The 19,000-nt window shown below is 44.8% G+C and overlaps 1 protein-coding gene across 1 annotated transcript; it reads right to left on the bottom strand.

The window, feature by feature from the left end:
- Positions 1-7,534: 7,534 nt before the first annotated feature.
- On the bottom strand, positions 7,535-16,179 carry LOC147113421 (uncharacterized). Its single transcript, XM_085996123.1, has 3 exons — positions 16,072-16,179; positions 10,518-11,008; positions 7,535-8,179 (listed from the first exon to the last, which is right to left on the bottom strand). The coding sequence occupies exons 1-3, from the start codon at positions 16,177-16,179 to the stop codon at positions 7,750-7,752; spliced, it is 1,029 nt and encodes a 342-aa protein (XP_085852249.1). The 3' UTR covers positions 7,535-7,749.
- Positions 16,180-19,000: the final 2,821 nt, after the last annotated feature.

The following is a 19,000-nucleotide window of genomic DNA, read 5'->3' as shown; positions in this document are numbered from 1 at the left end:
AACTCGTTTAGAGTATAAACACCAGCATAGACTGGTTGGGCTGAATGGCCCTTTTCTGTTCTATAATATAGTGCTGAGAGATTTTACATCCACCTGAAGAAGCACAGTTTAGCATCTCACCAAAAGATGGCACCTTCTATAGTGCAATACTCCTTCAGTGCCAGTGTTCCTTCCAATTTTTCTTTTGGTGCGCAGTCCCTTTAAATTTTCTGCGCGGCATCTTTTCTAACGGCAGCAGCTGGTGAGCGGCCTGCATGGGGCTTCCCGATTGGTGCGTGGCCACGCACCTTAGAGGGAACATTGCTCAGTACGGCACTGAATTGCCAGCCTAGATTATGTGCTCAAGTCTCTGGTGTAAGGCTTGAACCCATGCCCTTCCAACACAGAGGCATATTGAGCATATTTAAGTAATAGAATTGCTGCAAGGCTCCAACATGTCCTTTTAATGTGAATCATTGCTTGTTCAGTAGGCCCCATTTGAACAAGTGAAAAAGCCCCATCTATTTAAAATTTTACTAGGATTCATTTTAGTCTTCTTAAGCAACCAATTCCTTTCATCTATAATAGGGCATTATAAAGAAATCCAGAAACTACATTTTAAAAATCTAGTCACGTTAATTACAATTACACTGCAGAGTTCCATTGCCCCTCACTGATGCATTTCACCTTACTAAACACAGACATTCACACACAACTATTATAATTAGTAATGTATTAAGTTTTGCAAATCTCGCTCTACTGTGAAAAGCAAATTTGCTTCAAGGAGCTAATTAACACTAAGAAGGCAACTTCAATTGATAAGTCATACAGTAACAAAGTTCACCATGAGAGTTCATTTCATATTTTTCAATAATTTAGCATAAGTACAGGTCAAGAAATGGCACATTTGACAAAGGACTGAACAGCCTGCTGAGCACAGAACCAGATTCTAGCTCAGGAGGAAAACGAGTGCTTTGGGCAACTATTTTTAGAAGCAACAATTACATTGGCACTTCCACTCTTATGTGTGCTAATCTTGCTTTTATCCTAAACCCAGCTGAGAATTACTAAGGAAGAGATAGTATCAGCCATTATAGTTCACTCAGATGAGGAAGGACATATTTACTTTCTTTACTTGAATGTGCGTTCTCTGGTGATACAAGTAGAATTATGTGAGAACTCATACATTTTTTTTAATGTAGAACTTTTTCATAATAACAGAATCAAATGCAAATATACTGCACTTTCGGTCTGAGACTAGTAGCTATAGAGTGTGAAGTGATACTGGCAGAACCTAAGATATTCCGCGAGTTGTGCCTGGCTGTTGCTTGCACTTCATTCATCAAAAGCAAGCTCTGGCATATATGCTTACACAAGAGTAGAACACCACTTTAGCAACAATTTTTAATGTTAAGAGGAAGCTGGCAGCATTATCTGCTTTCTCCTAACATTTAAAAGACTCAGTGGCAAGTTTGAAAGGAAATCCAGTGGACCACCTGAAAGCCTTCTAAACAGAGATTCACATCAGACTGAAGTTAAACTCCACCCAATACTAGGCCCAAGCAGTGTGACATGGCCTCCTGGAGATGGTCTCTTAGTTTTAATGAGTTTGGGAATCTCTCAAAGGGCCAATGTGGCCCTTGACCACTCTCTGACTCCAATGATAATTTAGGACCAACTGCCTAGCCCAGCTGCACCCAGATTGCCTCAGCTACTCTGTGTAGACCAATACCATCGATCGCAATAAGAATTAAGTCCTCCATAACAAATGAAGCTACATTCCCTCCTTTTGATTCCTTCCTATCCTTTTGAAATTCCTTATAAAACTTTAACTGAAATTCAGGCCCATCATTTGCATCTAACCATGTCTCAGAGACTCATCATCTAACTTGGTTCACTAATGTTCTTCAGGGAAGGAAACCTGCCACCCCTTCATGATCTGGCCTATATATGTCTCCAGTCCCACACAACATGGTTAACCTTTAATGTCCTCAGGCAACTAGGGATGGGTAATGAATGCTGCCTTGGCAGTGTTGTTCACATCCAAGAACAAATATTTCTAATGTTTATACCATTAACCTAATCACATTTTAAGGGCATTTTTACTTGCTGGTTATGAACCAATTACCTTTACAATCCTTAAATTTTACTCTAACCAATGCTTTATAATTCACAATAGTTTTACTCTGCTTACTAGTCCTAAAGGATTTATGTTCTAAATCAACAGTCCTGGTCCCAATTAGTTTAAAAACCTCCCAATTGCTCTCTATATCCTGAGCCAATCTCTCAGCTTCCATCTAATTCAAATTAATGGCACCCCTCTGAAAAGCTTACCTTCACCATAAAATGTTCTCCATTTGTCAGTGTAGGTGAGTTTCTCCTTCCAGCACAGTTCCTCCATTCACTCAGGCCAATTCTCCTGCTGTTCCTCTGCGACAACCCTGCAATTACAGGTAGTTGGCCAGAAACCACTATTCTGGATGAATTAAAGAACAAATCATCTGGTTTATCTGGTTTTCCTGTAAGAGAACAGACTTTTAAACCCATTATATCAATAGTTCCAACATGTAAGGCAGATGTAACAGAGAGAGTAGACAAGGGTAATGCAGTAGATGTAATTTATCTAGATTTTGAAAAGGCCTTCGATAAGGTACCACATAATAGACTAATGAATAAGGTCAGGGAATGCGGAGTCAGGAGACAAGTAGCAGAATGGTAACTAGCTGGCTTCAAGACAGAAAAGAGAGAGTAGGGGTAAAGGGTGTGGCAGAAGGTGATAAGTGGTGTTCCACAAGGACCACTGTTGTTCACAATTTATATTAATGATTTAGACTTTGGAATCAAAAATGCAGTTTCTAAATTTGCAGATGACACCAAATTGTGGGGGAGGTTGTCAATACTGAGGAGGACTGCAACAAATTACAAGACATTAATCAACTTGAAGAATGGGCATATAATTGGCAAATGAAATTCAACACAGATAAATGTGAGGTATTACATTTTGGTAAGAAAAATAGGGAGGTCACATATTACCTGAAAAATACAAATCTAAGTGGGGTAGAAGAGCAAAGGGATCTCGAAGCACAAATACATAAATCACTAAAAGTAGCGACACATGCTAGCAAGGCCATAAAAAAAGCAAACCAAGCACTAGGGTTTATTTCTAGAGGTATCGAATTGAAAAGTAGAGAAGTTATACTAAACTTGTATCGAACCTTGGTTAGACCACACTTGGAGTACTGCGTACAATTCTGGTTGCCATATTATAAAAAGGATATAGAGACACTGGAGAGGGTGCAAAAAAGATTTACAAGGATGGTACCAGAAATGTGAGGGTATACCTATCAGGAAAGGATGAACAGGCTGGGTCTCTTTTCTCTTAAAAAGAGAAGGCTGAGGGGTGACCGAATAGAGGTCTTTAAAATTGAAAGGTTTTGATAGAGTAGATACAGAGTGTGTTTCCACTTGTGGGGAAGAGCATAACTAGAGGCCATCAATAAGATAGTCACCAAGAAATCAAACAGGGAATTCAGAAGGAACTTCTTTACCCAGAGAGTGGTGAGACTGTGGAACTCGCTACCACGGAGTGGTTGAAGCGAATAGTATCGATGCATTTAAGGGGAGTCTAGATAAGCATATGAGGGAGAAGGGAATAGAGTGTTATGCTGATAGGTTTAGATGACGAAAGATGGGAGGAGGCTCGAGTGGAGCATAAATGCCGGCATGGACTGGTTGGGCCGAATGGCCCGTTTCTGTGCTGTATATCCTATGTAAGTTATAGTTCCTTTGCTCTCACCCATCATTAAGGCATCCAACCTATTATGAATATCCTTGACCATCACACATGTAAAGATCTAACTGTCCTGAAAAAGGACTTACCTGTACATTGCATGCTGTTGGTATGTTGAACAATGAAGCTTCCCTTAAGTTCACACCGCCTATCATTATTCTGCCTCACTTTGCCTTCTTTTTTCAGGCACTGGCTCTGAAGGTTTTCTCCCTTCCAGCTTGCTTAATAGGCTGAGAACTAAGCAGCCCACTGAGAACCGACAATCTGTTAGGGAAGTGAAAAGAGAATCAAACCTAGTGTATAGGGATGAATTTCCATGGATGTTCTCCCGCTTGTCCGTCGTAACTTTAGCAGAAGAGCCACAAAAACCCCAGAAAAACAGCATAAAAGCCATTTACACCATTTTTATGAGATTTCCATGGCTCTTCTGCTAAAGTTAGATTGGACGAGCAGAAGAGCCCCCAGGGAAATTCAATCCCTATGTGTCAGATTGATCAACCTGCCAACTTACCTAGGAAATCATCAAAATCCAGTAGCTACTTCAGGTCTTTTACCTGCTTCTGAAGGGAACAAAGGTCCTGCTCAAGGGAAGCAACTTTGACACATTTTGAGGAAATTAAATGATTGCTCTCCATACCCAAAATAACTTTAAAAGTATACATATCCCACTGAAGACATTTTCCTTTGAACAAATTTAAAACAATGAAAGACAAATTTATATCTGATCTCAGGAAGTTCTTCTTCACACAAAGACAAATGGACTTCCAGGTAGGATAGTGGGGGCAAAAACCCAAAGAGCATGAGCTAAGATGAGTTGAATGGCCTCCCACATCTGTATTATTCTTGTGATCGCATGATAACTGCAACCTTACTGATGACCTTATGATGCTCCTCAATCAAAATATCTTAATAAAGTATATTGCATGATTTATACAGAGTACAAAATATAGTACACAGAAGGGTACTGTGACACTGTCATATCTATTATATGTCTAGAAACTAAAGGGTTGATTTTCAGAGCCCTCACCTGCAGGAACCTCACACACCATGAGCTGCATTGAAAATTCATGCTCCCACTTGCTTAGATTTTAGTGGATGCAAAATCCTTTATGTGTGCTTATGGTATTTGAGGTACCTCACTGTGGATGAAGCCTCAGAAAATCAACCCTGTAATTTCTAGACATACATTAAATATTACAGTTTAGTGCTCCATAGGTGATGTAGATTTTTAATTATTTTAAACATATGGAAAGCTTTTCTACGACTATACTTTATACTACTGTAACACATAGTATGCTTTAACATAAACTGTAATATCTATTGTTACAAACCCGTAACCTCTACCACCTAGAACAACAAGGGCAGCAGGCGCATGGGAACACCATCACCTCCAAGTTGCACTCTATCCTGACTTGGAAATATATTGTCGTACCTTCATCGTTGCTGGGTCAAAATCCTGGAACTCCCTCCCTAACAGCACTGTGGGAGTACCTTTACCACACGGACTGCAGCGGTTCTAGAAGATGGCTCACCACCACCTTCTCGAGGGCAATTAGGGATGGGCAATAAATGCTGGCCTTGCCAGCGATGCCCACATCCCAGGAACGAATAAAAAAAACATAGTGCTTGTACTTGGGTATGAGTTTCTATCTGATTTTATGATACACTACCTCTAGGACTGAGTTATGAATCATCTATGAATTCAATATTTCTTATTGGAAAGCTAAGTAAGGAAGAGATCAGTGAATAAAATATTGACCTTTATCTGAAGAGGGTTAGAATATAAAGGGAAGGAACTTATGCTTCAGTTGTACAGAGCCTTGGTTAGTCCCCATCTGGAGTCTTGCATTCAGTGCTGGATACCACACCTCAGTAAGGATATATCGGCCTTGGAGGGGGTGTAGCAGATTCATCAGAATGAGACCAGGGTTTAGAGTTGAATTATGAGGACATATTGCATAACCTTGGCTTCTATTTCCTTGTGTTTATAAGGTTGACGGGCAATCAAATTGAAGTGTTTAAAACAATAAAAAGGATTCCATACAGTAGATGGATAGAGAGAAGCTATGTCCTCTGGTGGGAGAATCCAGAAATCCATGATGAGCCCCAACACCAGCATCACCAGGCACACCAGCAGCACCAACAACACCAACCTTCTCCACAATTACCTGATGCTGCACAGGACACAGGGCATCAGCACCCGACCACATTGTTTCCCGGGAGGCCAGGGACGTCCTCACCATGGCCAGATTTACTTCACTTGACGCTGTACACTCTGGCTGCCACATGATGCGCCAGGTTGGCACCACCCCACACCAACACCATAAATCATCCCTACAATGTCCAAGCCATTCCTTTCACACTCATCACCATTGCGGGGGGTACCGTTATGGCTCACCATTCACTGCAACTCACTAAGCCACTTCCAAAGGTGCACACAAATCTGTTCAAGAATGGAAAGCATTGAAAATAAAGGTTTCAATGTTTGTCACCACATTAACAGAAACTTTACATGAACATTGCATAAAACACACAAGTGCCTACCATTGTGCGTTGTTAGTTGGTATGATTGCACTAGGATGAGGGTGAGTGTGAGGGGTGACTAGTGAGATGGGGATGTGATAATGCAGATAGTGACGGATGGGTGGAGGTGCAAGGTAAGTTGGTGTGAGTAAGGATGTGCAGGAGTAGGGTAGGGAAGGCAGAGTGATGGGGATGTGATGAGAGGCACAGCAGGGTGAGGTTGAGTGTAGCGGTATGCTGACGTTTCGTGATCTCATGAGATCATTGAAACATTTGCAGCACTGCACCCAGATCCTCTTTACCGAATACCTGCTTGTGCCCTCCTCTGCAATGTGCAACCAGGCTGTGTTGATCTCCTGGGGAGGTCTCTTCCACCCATGAGAAGGGAAGAGGACCTCCCTGTGTGCTGTGACTCCCTCCATAAACATAAAAATAAGCATATGGAGGGAGTCATGGGAGAGCCTGGGTGCAGCCCTGCGCCTCTGTGCAATCATTGCCAGTGTTTGCAGCACCTCAATGCTGTAGAACACTGACAGCACAAATGTCAAAATAAATTTGGCCATGGTCCCTTTAAGGAAACTGGTTGATGACGCGTCATCAAATGACGTCACCAAACCCGCTTCCTCTAATTGGCCAGGAAATGCATTAGGTGGGCTTAACAAGCCCCATCAACGGAAAATCTTTTCAGACAGCGGGATGGAGCCAGCAGCGGGGCCGGGACCCGCCACCGACATCGCCCACCACGGATCGGGGTTGGGTCCCGCCACCGACATCGCCCACCACGGATCGGGGTTGGGTCCCGCCATCGACATCGCCCACCACGGATCTGCCGAGGTCAGCAAAATCGCGGCCAGAAGTTCAAATCCAGCCCACATCGATGAAATGAATTTTCTTTCTCTGCTAGTGAAAAGGATCATAAGTGAAATGAATGGGCAATCTGAAGCCAGTTCCTACTAGGAGTGGGTCACTACTCAAATCTTCTCATAATTCTGTATAAATTGGCACTAAAATGGTGTTCTCACTCAAAGAAGTGGTGAGTCCTCCTTTGAGGACAGAATTATAACATGTTGCTGTGGCAGAGGACAAGAGTTGTGCTCTGTATCTGGCTACACTATATTTGACCTAGGAATATTTGATGCTGACACTGGTTTACAAGGTGGAAACATTTTCCAAACACTCCTTGATGCGCTATCAATTACTCATAAAAGACTGAGAGTTAGAAGAGTAACTAAAGGCTTTTATTAACAACAGAATGGAGGTCTGCCTCGAGTGGTCGACCGGTCCAGGATACAAGGGCTGGGGAGCAGTCACCTTTATACTAGGACCTGTGGGAGGAGTCAGCCGAGGCATGTCCAGGCATGTACACAGTGGAATACAAACAGGACAAACAGGAATACAAACAGTGGTTTACCACATTCACCCCTTGTTTAAAATTGAGTCCGGCGGGGTGAAGTGTATTAAAAGTTAGTGTATTGGAGTCTCTCCGGAGGTCTTGTCAGCCGCTGTGATCGGCGTGGCGACGGCAGGGGTAGTGAAGCTTCCGGCGTCGAGTCCGGCGTAGGCTGTGGCACAGGCGTGTCGTCCTCGTAGATGTCGAGCGGGTCGCGGGGCCCAGGCCTGCCGTCTGCTGGGGCTGGATATCGGATCGTGGGGGGGGGTGGTAGTGGGTAGTGGGTTACTGTGGTCCCCGAGGGTGCAAGGTCTCTTATGGAGACTGTGTCCTCCCGCCCGTCCGGGTATGCGATGTAAGCATACTGGGGGTTGGCGTGGAGGAGGTCGACCCTCTCGACCAGGGGGTCCGTTTTATGGGTCCTCACGTGTCTTCTCAGTAGGACCGGCCCTGGGGACGTCAGCCATGGCGGTAGCGATGTCCCTGATGTGGACTTCCTTGGGAAGACAAACATTTTCTCATGGGGGGTGGCGTTAGTGGCAGTGCAGAGCAGTGACCGAATAGAGTGGAGCGCATCGGGGAGCACATCCTGCCAGCGGGAGGTTGGAAGGCCCCTAGACTTTAAGGCTAGCAGGACGGCCTTCCAAACTGTCGCATTTTCTCTTTCCACCTGTCCATTCCCCCGGGGGTTGTAACTGGTGGTCCTGCTTGTGGCAATACCCCTAGTTAGCAGGTACTGACGGAGTTCGTCGCACATAAACGATGAGCCCCGGTCGCTATGGATATAGCTGGGGAAGCCGAACAGGGTGAAGAGGTTGTTCAGACATTTAATGACCGTGGCACTGGTCATGTCCGGGCAGGGGAAGGCGAACGGGAAACGGGAGTACTCATCAATAATATTGAGGAAGTACACATTGCGGTCGGAGGAGGGGAGAGGCCCTTTAAAATCAACGCTCAGGCGCTCGAAGGGGCGAGTGGCTTTTATCAGGTGGGCCCTGTCTGGTCTATAAAAGTGTGGTTTGCACTCAGCGCAGACTTGGCAGTTCCTGGTCATGGTCCTGACCTCCTCAATAGAGTAAGGCAGGTTGCGGGCCTTGATGAGGTGGAAGAACCTGGTGACCCCCGGGTGGCAGAGGTCATTGTGGAGGACCCGTAGTCTATCGATCTGCGCGCTGGCGCAGGTGCCACGCGATAGCGCATCCGGGGGTTCATTTAGCTTCCCGGGCCGGTACAAGATCTCGTAGTTGTAGGTGGAAAGTTCGATTCTCCACCTCAAGATCTTGTCATTTTTGATTTTGCCCCTCTGCTTGTTGTTAAACATAAAAGCAACTGAACGCTGGTCAGTGAGCAGGGTAAATCGTTTTCCGGCCAGGTAGTGCCTCCAATGACGCACAGCCTCCACAATCGCCTGGGCCTCCTTCTCAACAGCGGAGTGTCTGGTCTCCGGGCCTTGGAGGGTTCGTGAAAAGAAGGCCACGGGTCTCCCCGCCTGATTGAGGGTAGCGGCCAGGGCAAAGTCGGACGCGTCGCTTTCCACCTGGAAGGGGATGGATTCGTCCACTGCGTGCATGGTGGCTTTGGCAATGTCCTCCTTGATACGGTGGAAGGCTAAGCGGGCCTCTGCCGTCAAGGGAAAGAGGTGGACTTGATCAGCGGACGGGCCTTGTCCGCATAGTAGGGGACCCACTGGGCGTAATAGGAGAAAAACCCTAGGCACCTCTTCAGGGCCTTGAGGCAGTGGGGCAGTGGAAGTTCCATAAGGGGACGCATCCAGTCGGGGTCGGGGCCGATGACTCCGTGTTCCACAACACAGCCAAGGATGGCGAGGCGGTTTGTGCGGAATATGCACTTCTCCTTGTTATATGTCAGGTTTAGGAGTTGGGCGGTGCGGAGGAATTTTTCGAGGTTTGCGTCATGGTCCTGCAAGTCACGGCCGCAGATGGTCACATTGTCCAGATATGGGAAAGTGGCCTGCAACGCATTTTGATCTACCATCCGGTCCATCTCCCTTTGGAAGATGGAGACCCCGTTGGTGACGCCAAAGGGAACCCTAAGGAAGTGATAGAGGCGGCCGTTTGCCTCAAAGGCAGTGTACTGGCGGTCCTCAGGGCGGATGGGGAGCTGGTGGTACGCTGATTTCAGGTCAATGGTCGAGAAGACGCGGTACTGCGCGATCTGGTTGACCATATCAGCTATACGGGGGAGTGGGTAGGCGTCCAGCAGGGTGTAGCGATTTATTGTCTGGCTGTAGTCGATGACCAGGCGCTGCTTCTCGCTGGTCTTAACGACCACAACCTGGGCTCGCCAGGGGCTGGTGCTGCCCTCAATAATCCCTTCTTTCAGGAGCCGCTCCACTTCGGTTTTAATGAAAACCCTGTCCCCGGCACTGTATCGCCTGCTCTTTGTGGCGATGGGCTTACAGTCGGGGGTGAGGTTAGCAAACAGTGGTGGGGGGGTGACTCTGAGTGTGGAGAGGTTGCACCTGGTGCGCGGCGGGCAATTTGGAAGCTGCTGGCTGCGGACTGTGAGTGGGGGTAGGGGTCCACCGTACGCCATCGTAACACTTTTAAGGTGGCACTGAAAATCTAACCCCAGCAGGACGGCAGCGCAGAGGTCAGGCAGGACCAGAAGTTTAAAATGATCGTACACGGTCCCGTCTACTACGAGTGTCACCACGCAGTAGCCGCCGATGTCCGCCGACTGGGACTCGGAGGCCATAGAAATCCGCTGTTGCGCAGGCAGGACTGGGAGAGAGCAATGCCGCACCGTGTCGGGGTGGATGAAGCTCTCCGTGCTCCCAGAGTCAAAAAGGCAGATTGTATCGTGACCATTTACCTTAATGTCCATTGTGGAACTGGCCAGTTGGTGCGGTCTCGCTTGGTCCAGTGTAACGGATGCCAGCGTAGGGGTCGGTGTGTCGCTGCGGGTATCAGATGAGGCGGTGTCGGGGGCCTGCTGCGTCCCGGCTGTCGTCCAAGATGGCGGCGTCCATGATCCCCATGTGGCTGGAGGCATCCAAAATGGCTGCTGTACCGGTGATTCGCACACGGCCGGGGAGGTCCAAAATGGCGGCCCGCATGGCCCACACGCGGCGCTGCTGGGGTTCGGGGTGGCTTTGGCCCTGCAGACGCTAGCGTAGTGTCCCTTCTTCCCGCAGCCCGAGCAGATCGCGTTTTTCGCCGGGCAGCGCGCTCTGGGGTGTTTTGCCTGGCCACAGAAGTAGCATTTCTGGCCTTGGGGCACTGCTGTCTGGCCTTGGGACACTGCTGCGGTAGTTGGGCCGTTGTTGGGGTGTGGCTGGGGTGGCACGGCGCTATGAGGCGGTCCTACCGTGTCCCAGGCTGTCATTCCCCGCGGCGTCCACGGTGCAGAGGAGTAGGCATCCATGCCCTGGTAGGCTGCATCCAATGATAGTGCGAGTTCAGAGGCCTTGTTGAGGTCGAGGTTACTCTGCTCCAACAGTCGCTGTCGTGTGTAATTGGATCTGTGGCCCGCTACAAAAGCGTCCCGGATAAGTTCCTCTGTGTACACAGCGGCCTTTACATCCTTACAACCACAGGCCCGGCCAAGCACAGACAGTGCCTGAAGGTATTCCACGGTCGATTCCCCAGGTTGTTGTTTACGACTCCCCAGGAGGTGCCTGGCGTACACTTCGTTCACTGGGCGCGTGTACTGGTCCTTGAGGAGCTTGATAGCATCCGCGTACGAGGTCGTGTCTTGGATGACCGAGTACACTCGGTGGTTCACTTTGGAGGTCAGGACATCCAGTTTGTCCTCGTCCGATTTGATTGCTTCGGAGGCGGTCAGGAATTTTTCGAAACACTTAAGCCAGTGAGTAAACTTGGTGGATGAGTCCGCCTCCCGATGATCTAAGTCCAGGCATGCTGGTGTGAGGATCTTCTCCATTATAAAAATGTTGTTAATAAAATTGATGCGCTATCAATTACTCATAAAAGACTGAGAGTTAGAAGAGTAACTAAAGGCTTTTATTAACAACAGAATGGAGGTCTGCCTCGAGTGGTCGACCGGTCCAGGATACAAGGGCTGGGGAGCAGTCACCTTTATACTAGGACCTGTGGGAGGAGTCAGCCGAGGCATGTCCAGGCATGTACACAGTGGAATACAAACAGGACAAACAGGAATACAAACAGTGGTTTACCACACTCCTGATGCTTTTCAAGCATAAACAATTCATCCAAAGATATATTTATGTAAATCCAATGTGCACAGCCATTCAGAGCTATTTACTTTGATCTTAGATTGAAATAAACAAACTCATCTCAAAAATTAGTTTTTAAAATCCCTCAGAAACAAATAGATTTTAATCAGACTAGAATAAACAGACTAACTAGAATCCTAGCATTACATTCCCCCGCCATCCCAGGAGAGGACATGCATTGAGTGGTCATTTGACTCTATCCAAACTGTGACCTTGTTCAGACAAGAGAAGGGAGACTTGTGATTTGATTTCTATACCATTGCTGTTGTTAAATTGCATCTTACTGGACAACTTGAGCCTTCAAAGTCAGACAGCATCACCAGCATTTTTCTAATATAAATAAAACAGTCAACAAGGATCAATATGACGTGATTTTCTTTTGCTGCACTGACGTAAAATGCTGCTGACTTTAACATTTGTGTTACCAATAAAACAAACAATTGCGTTTGGTTCTCAATATAAACTATATATCAAGAATTCCGTTTCATGCCAGTCCCCATTGAGTACCTCCCACGAACTTGAGCCCCAATATAACTGGGAATTTTGAAGATTGTTATTCAAACGTGACCATTTTTGGTAGTTTATAAGACTGGAAATCTTACACTCAAATCAAGGATGGAAACGAGTATGTTCAGTACAGCTGGTAGGGGCTGTAACTGCACGGCATGAGGAACAAAACATTTCATGTACCTTCCTGTCAGATCAATACTAACTCCAAGCTGCCAAAAATACTATTCCATCCCCCAGTTCCATGACAAAGTAAATATTTGATCTCAATACCCAAGTTTCTATTTGGTACAAAGAAATTGAACTAGATCCTGAACCCAGTAATGTTTGGTATCAGCTCAGTTTGGCAAAACTTTGCAATGTTGGAGCTGCTCAGATTTTAGGCTTAGATTTTTTCTGATCCAGAAGGATGAAAAGGGTGATGTCCAACTCTCTCCCCCACATTCCTTCTCGTCAATTATCATGCTACCAATAAAGTTAAATATTTATTATGAATAAATGTCTGTGTCCAGCGCACATCTGTCATACTCTAGAGTATGATATCACACTCCAACTTTATTACAAATGCAAAGCAATCTTTAAAAAAGATAAAAGAGCAGTAGATTCACGTTGGACTTTTCTGAACTGAAGCCATAAATTTACAAGCAGTTGCAATTGCCCTCCAGTTTAAAAGAAGCTGCAATAACTTGTATTTGCCTATTTAAATCACATTCCCACAGGGAGTACTTGAGCAGTCGCTTTAAAGAGCAGGTTAAACACAGAAGAAGGAAGGACTTGGATTTATATAGCGCCTTTCATGACCATCGGACGTCTCAAAGCGCTTTACAGCCAATTAATTACTTTTGGAGCGTAGTCATTGTTGTAATGTAGGAAACTCGACAGCCAATTTGCGCACAGCAAGCTCCCACAAACAGCAATGTGATAATGACCAGATAATCTGTTGTTGTTATGTTGATTGAGGCCATGATTCATGTGAATTAGGATGTTTGAATTGTACATTTCCATCCTGGCACACAGCCTTCAACAATTTAAAGCGTTTGAACCAAAACTGGTGCTATTTACGGCAGTCTCAACACGACTGGATACTTTTAAGGCCTAAGCAGCTTTGTGTGTCAGCTTTGGCTCATTGGTAGCACTTCCACTTTCCCAGCATCAGAAAGTTGTGGGTTCAAGTCCCATGTCAGAGATTTGAGCACATAATCTAGGCTGACACTTCAGTGCTGTACTGAGGGAGTTAAGCCAAGATCTTGTCTGTCCTCTCAGGTGGACATAAATATCCCATGGCACTATTTGAAGAAGAGCAGGGGAGTTCTCCTGGTGTCCTGGCCAATATTAATCACTCAACCAACATCACTAAAAAGATTATCTGGTTATTATCTCATATCTGTTTGTGGGGCCTTGCTGTGTGCAAATTATCTGCCATGTTTCCCTACATTACTATATAGTGACTACACTTCAAAAGTACTTAATTGGCTGTAAAGTGATTAGGGATGTCCTTAGGTAGTGAAAGACTACCTTTGCTCTTTAGTCTGAATGTAGGACAAGATTTTATTCAATGACTTGTTTGCTTGGAGAAGGCTTATTTCTTGGGTGGAAAGCAGAGGGAAAAGGGGCCTACTTCCTGGAGTTCTTCCAAGCAGCGCACTTGCTAAAATAGATGCAGATGCGGTAATTATATGGAACTAAGGCAAGAGTAACATCACCACACCTCCCACCTCATTTCCTGGGTTTCCATTGGCAATTGCCCAAAAGAAAGAAAGACTTGCATTTATATAGCACCTTTCACAACCACCGGATGTCCCAAAGTGCTTTACAGCCAATTAAGTATTTTCGAAGTGTTGTCACTGTTGTAATGTAGGAATTGTGGCAGCCAATTTGCACACAGCAAGCTCCCACAAACAGCAATCTGTAAAGACCAGTTAATCTGTTTTAGTTATGCTGATTGAGGGATAAATATTGGCCAGGACACCAGGGATAACTCCACTGCTCTTCTATGAAATAGTGCCACAGGATCTTTTACATCCACCCGAGAGCAGATGGGGCCTCAGTTTAATGTCTCATCCAAAAGACAGCACCTCCGACAGTGCAGCACTCCCTCAGCACTGCACTGGAGTGTCAGCCTAGATTTTTGTGCTCAAATCCCTGGAGTGGGACTTCGAACCCACAACCTTCTGACTTAGGAGGTAAGAGTGCTACCCACTGAGCCACAGCTCAGCTCTATTTTAGCAGCTCAACATCACAGCCACAAGCACAATAATCGGTCCTGACACTTGGGTATTTCCTTCCTGACATATCACCAATTCCTGGGCCAGCATCTTATGTTGGTTGCAGCTCCCTCTTTTCCCTTTTACCTTGCTATTTCAATCCTTCACAGATCACACAATGTTCCACACTTAAAAATTATGTACACATATTCTACCACTTAGGGCACCAAGCAGTTTCCATATGGTGTAGCAGAACAGTATTTGCTTCCGCTGTGTTTCAACCAGTACAGCCTAATCCTCCACATGCCGAATGAGACTGAGCAATCAACACAAAGTACTTTGAGGCAGCACCTAAGATGGCCAGTGCAGCAGGTTATCGGTGTCCCAACTCAATTTTATTTTAGAAGTCGTTCCAAGGTCTCCTTATTACTGATATCTGGCTTCCTCACCCCCAGCAGCCAGGCTCCAGGCCTCCAACTCTCCGTCCCCCTCAATAGTAAGCATTTAAAAAATGATTTACCCATGCTTAGTGTATATGCATTGTTACTGCTCCATTGCTCTTTTTCTCTGATGCCTGGACTTCCCTTTATGGTGGCAGTGATCTTACAATCAGACTTGATGCTGATCAGTTTTCACCTCCCTTCCATCTCCCCCAAGATTGAGTTTAAAAAAAATGATTAAGCACCAAAAATGTAAGTATTTGATTTACTAGTTCTTCTTCAGTGAGCCCTTTCTCTATCCCAGTTCAGAAATTCCCAGGTCCACTTCTTGGACCTAATTTAGAAATATCGTACTTAGGTCACAAGATGTAAATATGGAAAAAGTTCCATTTTAGAGCAGTTTCATCCACAAGCTTAAATGAGGATTTAAAAAGGTATTTATTCTGCTGGTCTTGTTTGCTTTTCATCTTATCTGTTTATCTTATCTTGAAGTAGTTTTTATCCTTGTTTGAATACCTTACTTTTGGGATTGCTCACTGTATAAACAATAAAACAGACTTAAGTACAGGCTACATTATCCAGCATAGCCTATGGTCAAACCACAAAAAAACTGATGATAAATTGCATGCAGTACTGTAACAAAAATGATCTGGAAATTCTGAAGGGATTCAAATTTGTCATGGAAGTTTCTAGGAGAAAAATCTGTTTAATTATAGTTCTAAGTGCCATTATTCCAAATCACAGTTCAATTGTTTCATGTTGTGTAGAGGTTTTCAAACTGGGGTCAGTGGAGCCTAGGTGGTCTGGGAGGGAATTCGCTGCAAGGTCATGTCATTCTGGGTATAGCACATGCTGCAAGCGGTTTCTTAAAAATGCTGTGTTCTATATTTTTTCTGTATTTGTTGACAGAACAACATCTCATCCAAAAGTTGACACCTCAGACAATGCAGCACTCCCTCAGTCCTGCACTGAATATCTTGCATCACTGTTTTACTGCTATTTTTCAAACTCTTTCTTACTGATCTGTGACAAATGTAATCAAAGCCATCTGTTCTTCTTTGTTTGTCTGGAACTTTGACAATGTGACCAAAATTAACCTTGTGTCTCTCTTTTGACTGTGTCCTCATGTTTCTGTACCTGCCTTTTGTCAGACTTCAATCCAACATAATTTGTTACTTGTCCTTTCCAAGATATAAAAGAGAAAGTGTTCTGAAGCTAGAACTTATGCCAAATGGTTGGACCCTATCAATGAAGGACTTATACGTGACAAATTAGCATTTTCAGCAAACAGCCACAGGAAAAATAATGACTTAAAGTCACTCTGTCACAAATCTATATTTAGATGTGAAGAAAATGTCTTCCAGGGTACATCAGGCTATCTCTTGCTCTGCACTAGTACCTTGATCAGTAGAACTACTGTTTTATTACCAGTATTTTATGACAATGATCTCAATCCAAATCACTTATTTCATTGTATTGGAATGAATCAGTTTTAGCCTAAATTCAACTTTTCTAAATGGTCAGATGCTAATAATTTTAGTCAACCCATTTAGCTGCACAATACTTCTTTGTACATTGAATTTGATTGTTTTGAGGCTAAGATATAAGAGAGACCATATGCCAATGTAGATATTCTTGATTCGCTTTGCATTTGCGACAAGGGGTTGGTAAATTAGGCGAGCAGGCCTTCGGCACATTTCTCACCTGATTTTAAGGGACTGCCATTTTCCAGGCACAAAGATTTCCTGCCAACAGCGCTCTCAACTAAAGTGTGTGACAGACTTATTAAGGGGCACAAAATTATTTAGATAGATTGATAGCGGAAAAGCCACAAAATCTCGCTAAGATTGCACTGTTTCCTTTGTGAGCCCACTTGGAATGTGCCTAAGGGAAGCTTTATGTGTGATGGAGCTCTTAAAAGGGCAGAGGACGTCGACATTTTTTTTTAATTTCCATTTTTACAATATATTTTTAGTACGTTGCTCTGTTTTTGCTACTTTCATATATTTTCTTTTAATTTTTTTTTGTAGAGATTTTGCTGGTATTTTTATTTTGTCACAGCAGCAAGTATATATTTAGGCAAGCCTAAAGGAATAGTTGATTATTGGCCACTCAGTCACCAGATGCTAATGGTAAATAAAGCAGTTACAAGACTTCAGCACAACAGTAGCAGATTTTTAAAAAGTGGCTACATTAAAAAATAGCTGCTCCATAATGACTTTCACAGGGAGTCAGGGAGCAACGAGACATTTAAGTCACATCCACCTCAGCATCTGCACCAGCCATCAAACTGGGGCTTGGTTACAATGCTGCTGATTCACTTATCCAAACATTTTGTTTCCTGCTGTCACATTTCCTTGCTTTTTGCCAACCATTGCTTGCCCCCCATAAAGCCTTTGGAAAAGCTGAGAAACATTTTAATGAAACTATTGGCAATCTTTGGAAAGGCTGAAGTATTTTTGTTCCCATTAGCAGCTACTTACCTTTAAGTGTCTGCATCCAGGGCTGCTGCAGCTCTTTAAGAGTTTCGTACTTGTGTTATTTGCCCCTCACCTGAAGGTGAGATCCCACCTGTAGGCTAAAAGTAAGCAAGGAGCTCACAGATCTTGTGTAAATAGATTGGCCTCACGTCAGGTGAAGTCAGTCTTTGGTGGAAACCATAGGGGAGAAATTCAACTCGCAGCTTGCTGCCAGCGCCTACCTGTGGGCCGGCTTGGCGCGAGCTCCAGCAGGATGCCCATTTGGTACCCGCAAACCCTGCTTCCACTAAAATGAGGCCCGATGCCGAATTTGGCTCAGGTCTCAGGCTGGCACGCATCGGCACATGGGGCCTTCACTCCACTGACTGTCTGCCCATTTTGGGTGCAGGTCAAATTTCTACCCCAATGAGCCTAATGCTCAATGAGAGCTGGTTCAGCACAAGGACTGGAAAATCAGCCCAGCCATTTCTCGGGTTACCATCATCCTGCTGGGAAATATGAGAAGTTAACCTTTACTGCTTAAAATAAATTGAAATATTACTGTACAAATAATGACAATACTATCCAATGTAATGGTAGATTGTTTGCAAATTTGTTCATTGTAAATTATCCAAAGATCACTAACTTTACATAAACAGCGCAAGGTTATAAAAGCAGCACTGTGTATAAGTTACAAGTTAAACTGACCTAACAGAATTTGTTCTTGTTCCTTAAATGAAGATATCTATCTTTTTTGTTAGATGGAAACCAGAGAAGGTTAGGCATGGATAAACCCACACAGTAAATATCGTCCTAAATCCATGCTGTTTTACCTTGGCTGTGGGCCAAATTATTCAACAATATGGAAAATATTGCTGGTGGTTGGGGGTGGCGGGAGGGGGGTGAGTGTCAGATTGCATGGAGTGCTACTAAAGAGTTTGTTCTCAGGTAAAACAATTGAATCACAGGGCCTTGGTTTTAACTCCTCCAGCCTGGTGGACACCAGGCAATTAAAATGGAGCAGGGGACCTAACTATAGTAATCTGGGATGTTATGATTAAGGTTATCCACCAGGTGGTGCTGTAGCCAATGCTGCTGCTAAGGTCAGGGGTTGCTTCCTGTTAAGGTCAGGGGTTAGCTTCCTGCTAAGGTCAGCAAAGGTGCAATGCCTGGAAGCAGGCCTGCCTGGTTGTCTCGCAGTCGTTCAATGAAGTACTCGCCTTAATCCTCATACCTCGCCTCTTCGAGTTCCTTGTCTCACTTACATGGATTTATCACATTTGGCGACGAGGTAAAACAGGACCCTGAATAAGAGAAGTCTGCCAGGATGTTTAAACAACAAAATCATGAGCTGCAGTTAGCTACCAGTTGGAAGAGAGCATGGCTGCCACGGTAGGAACGGTCTCTGCTTTTGATATCCAAGCACAAACTTGGGAGGAATACTGTGAAGTGTTGGGTTATTTTTCGAAGCAAATGAAATAAATGATGC

This window comes from Somniosus microcephalus, chromosome 8, assembly GCF_052327205.1.
Source record: "Somniosus microcephalus isolate GS21.2 chromosome 8, FLI_Smic_1.0, whole genome shotgun sequence".
Classification (NCBI taxonomy): Eukaryota; Metazoa; Chordata; class Chondrichthyes; order Squaliformes; family Somniosidae; genus Somniosus; species Somniosus microcephalus.
This window is presented reverse-complemented; position numbering and strand designations above follow the sequence as displayed.

Coding starts and splice junctions, on each gene's coding strand:
- LOC147113421 (XM_085996123.1), bottom strand. CDS start 16,179: ATGAGGACACAGTCAAAAGAGAGACACAAGGTTAATTTTGGTCACATT. Junction 11,009..16,071: donor ATTACATTTGTCACAGATCA/GTAAGAAAGAGT, acceptor GGGACACGGTAG/GACCGCCTCATAGCGCCGTG. Junction 8,180..10,517: donor GTTCCACAATGGACATTAAG/GTAAATGGTCAC, acceptor TGTCTTCCCAAG/GAAGTCCACATCAGGGACAT.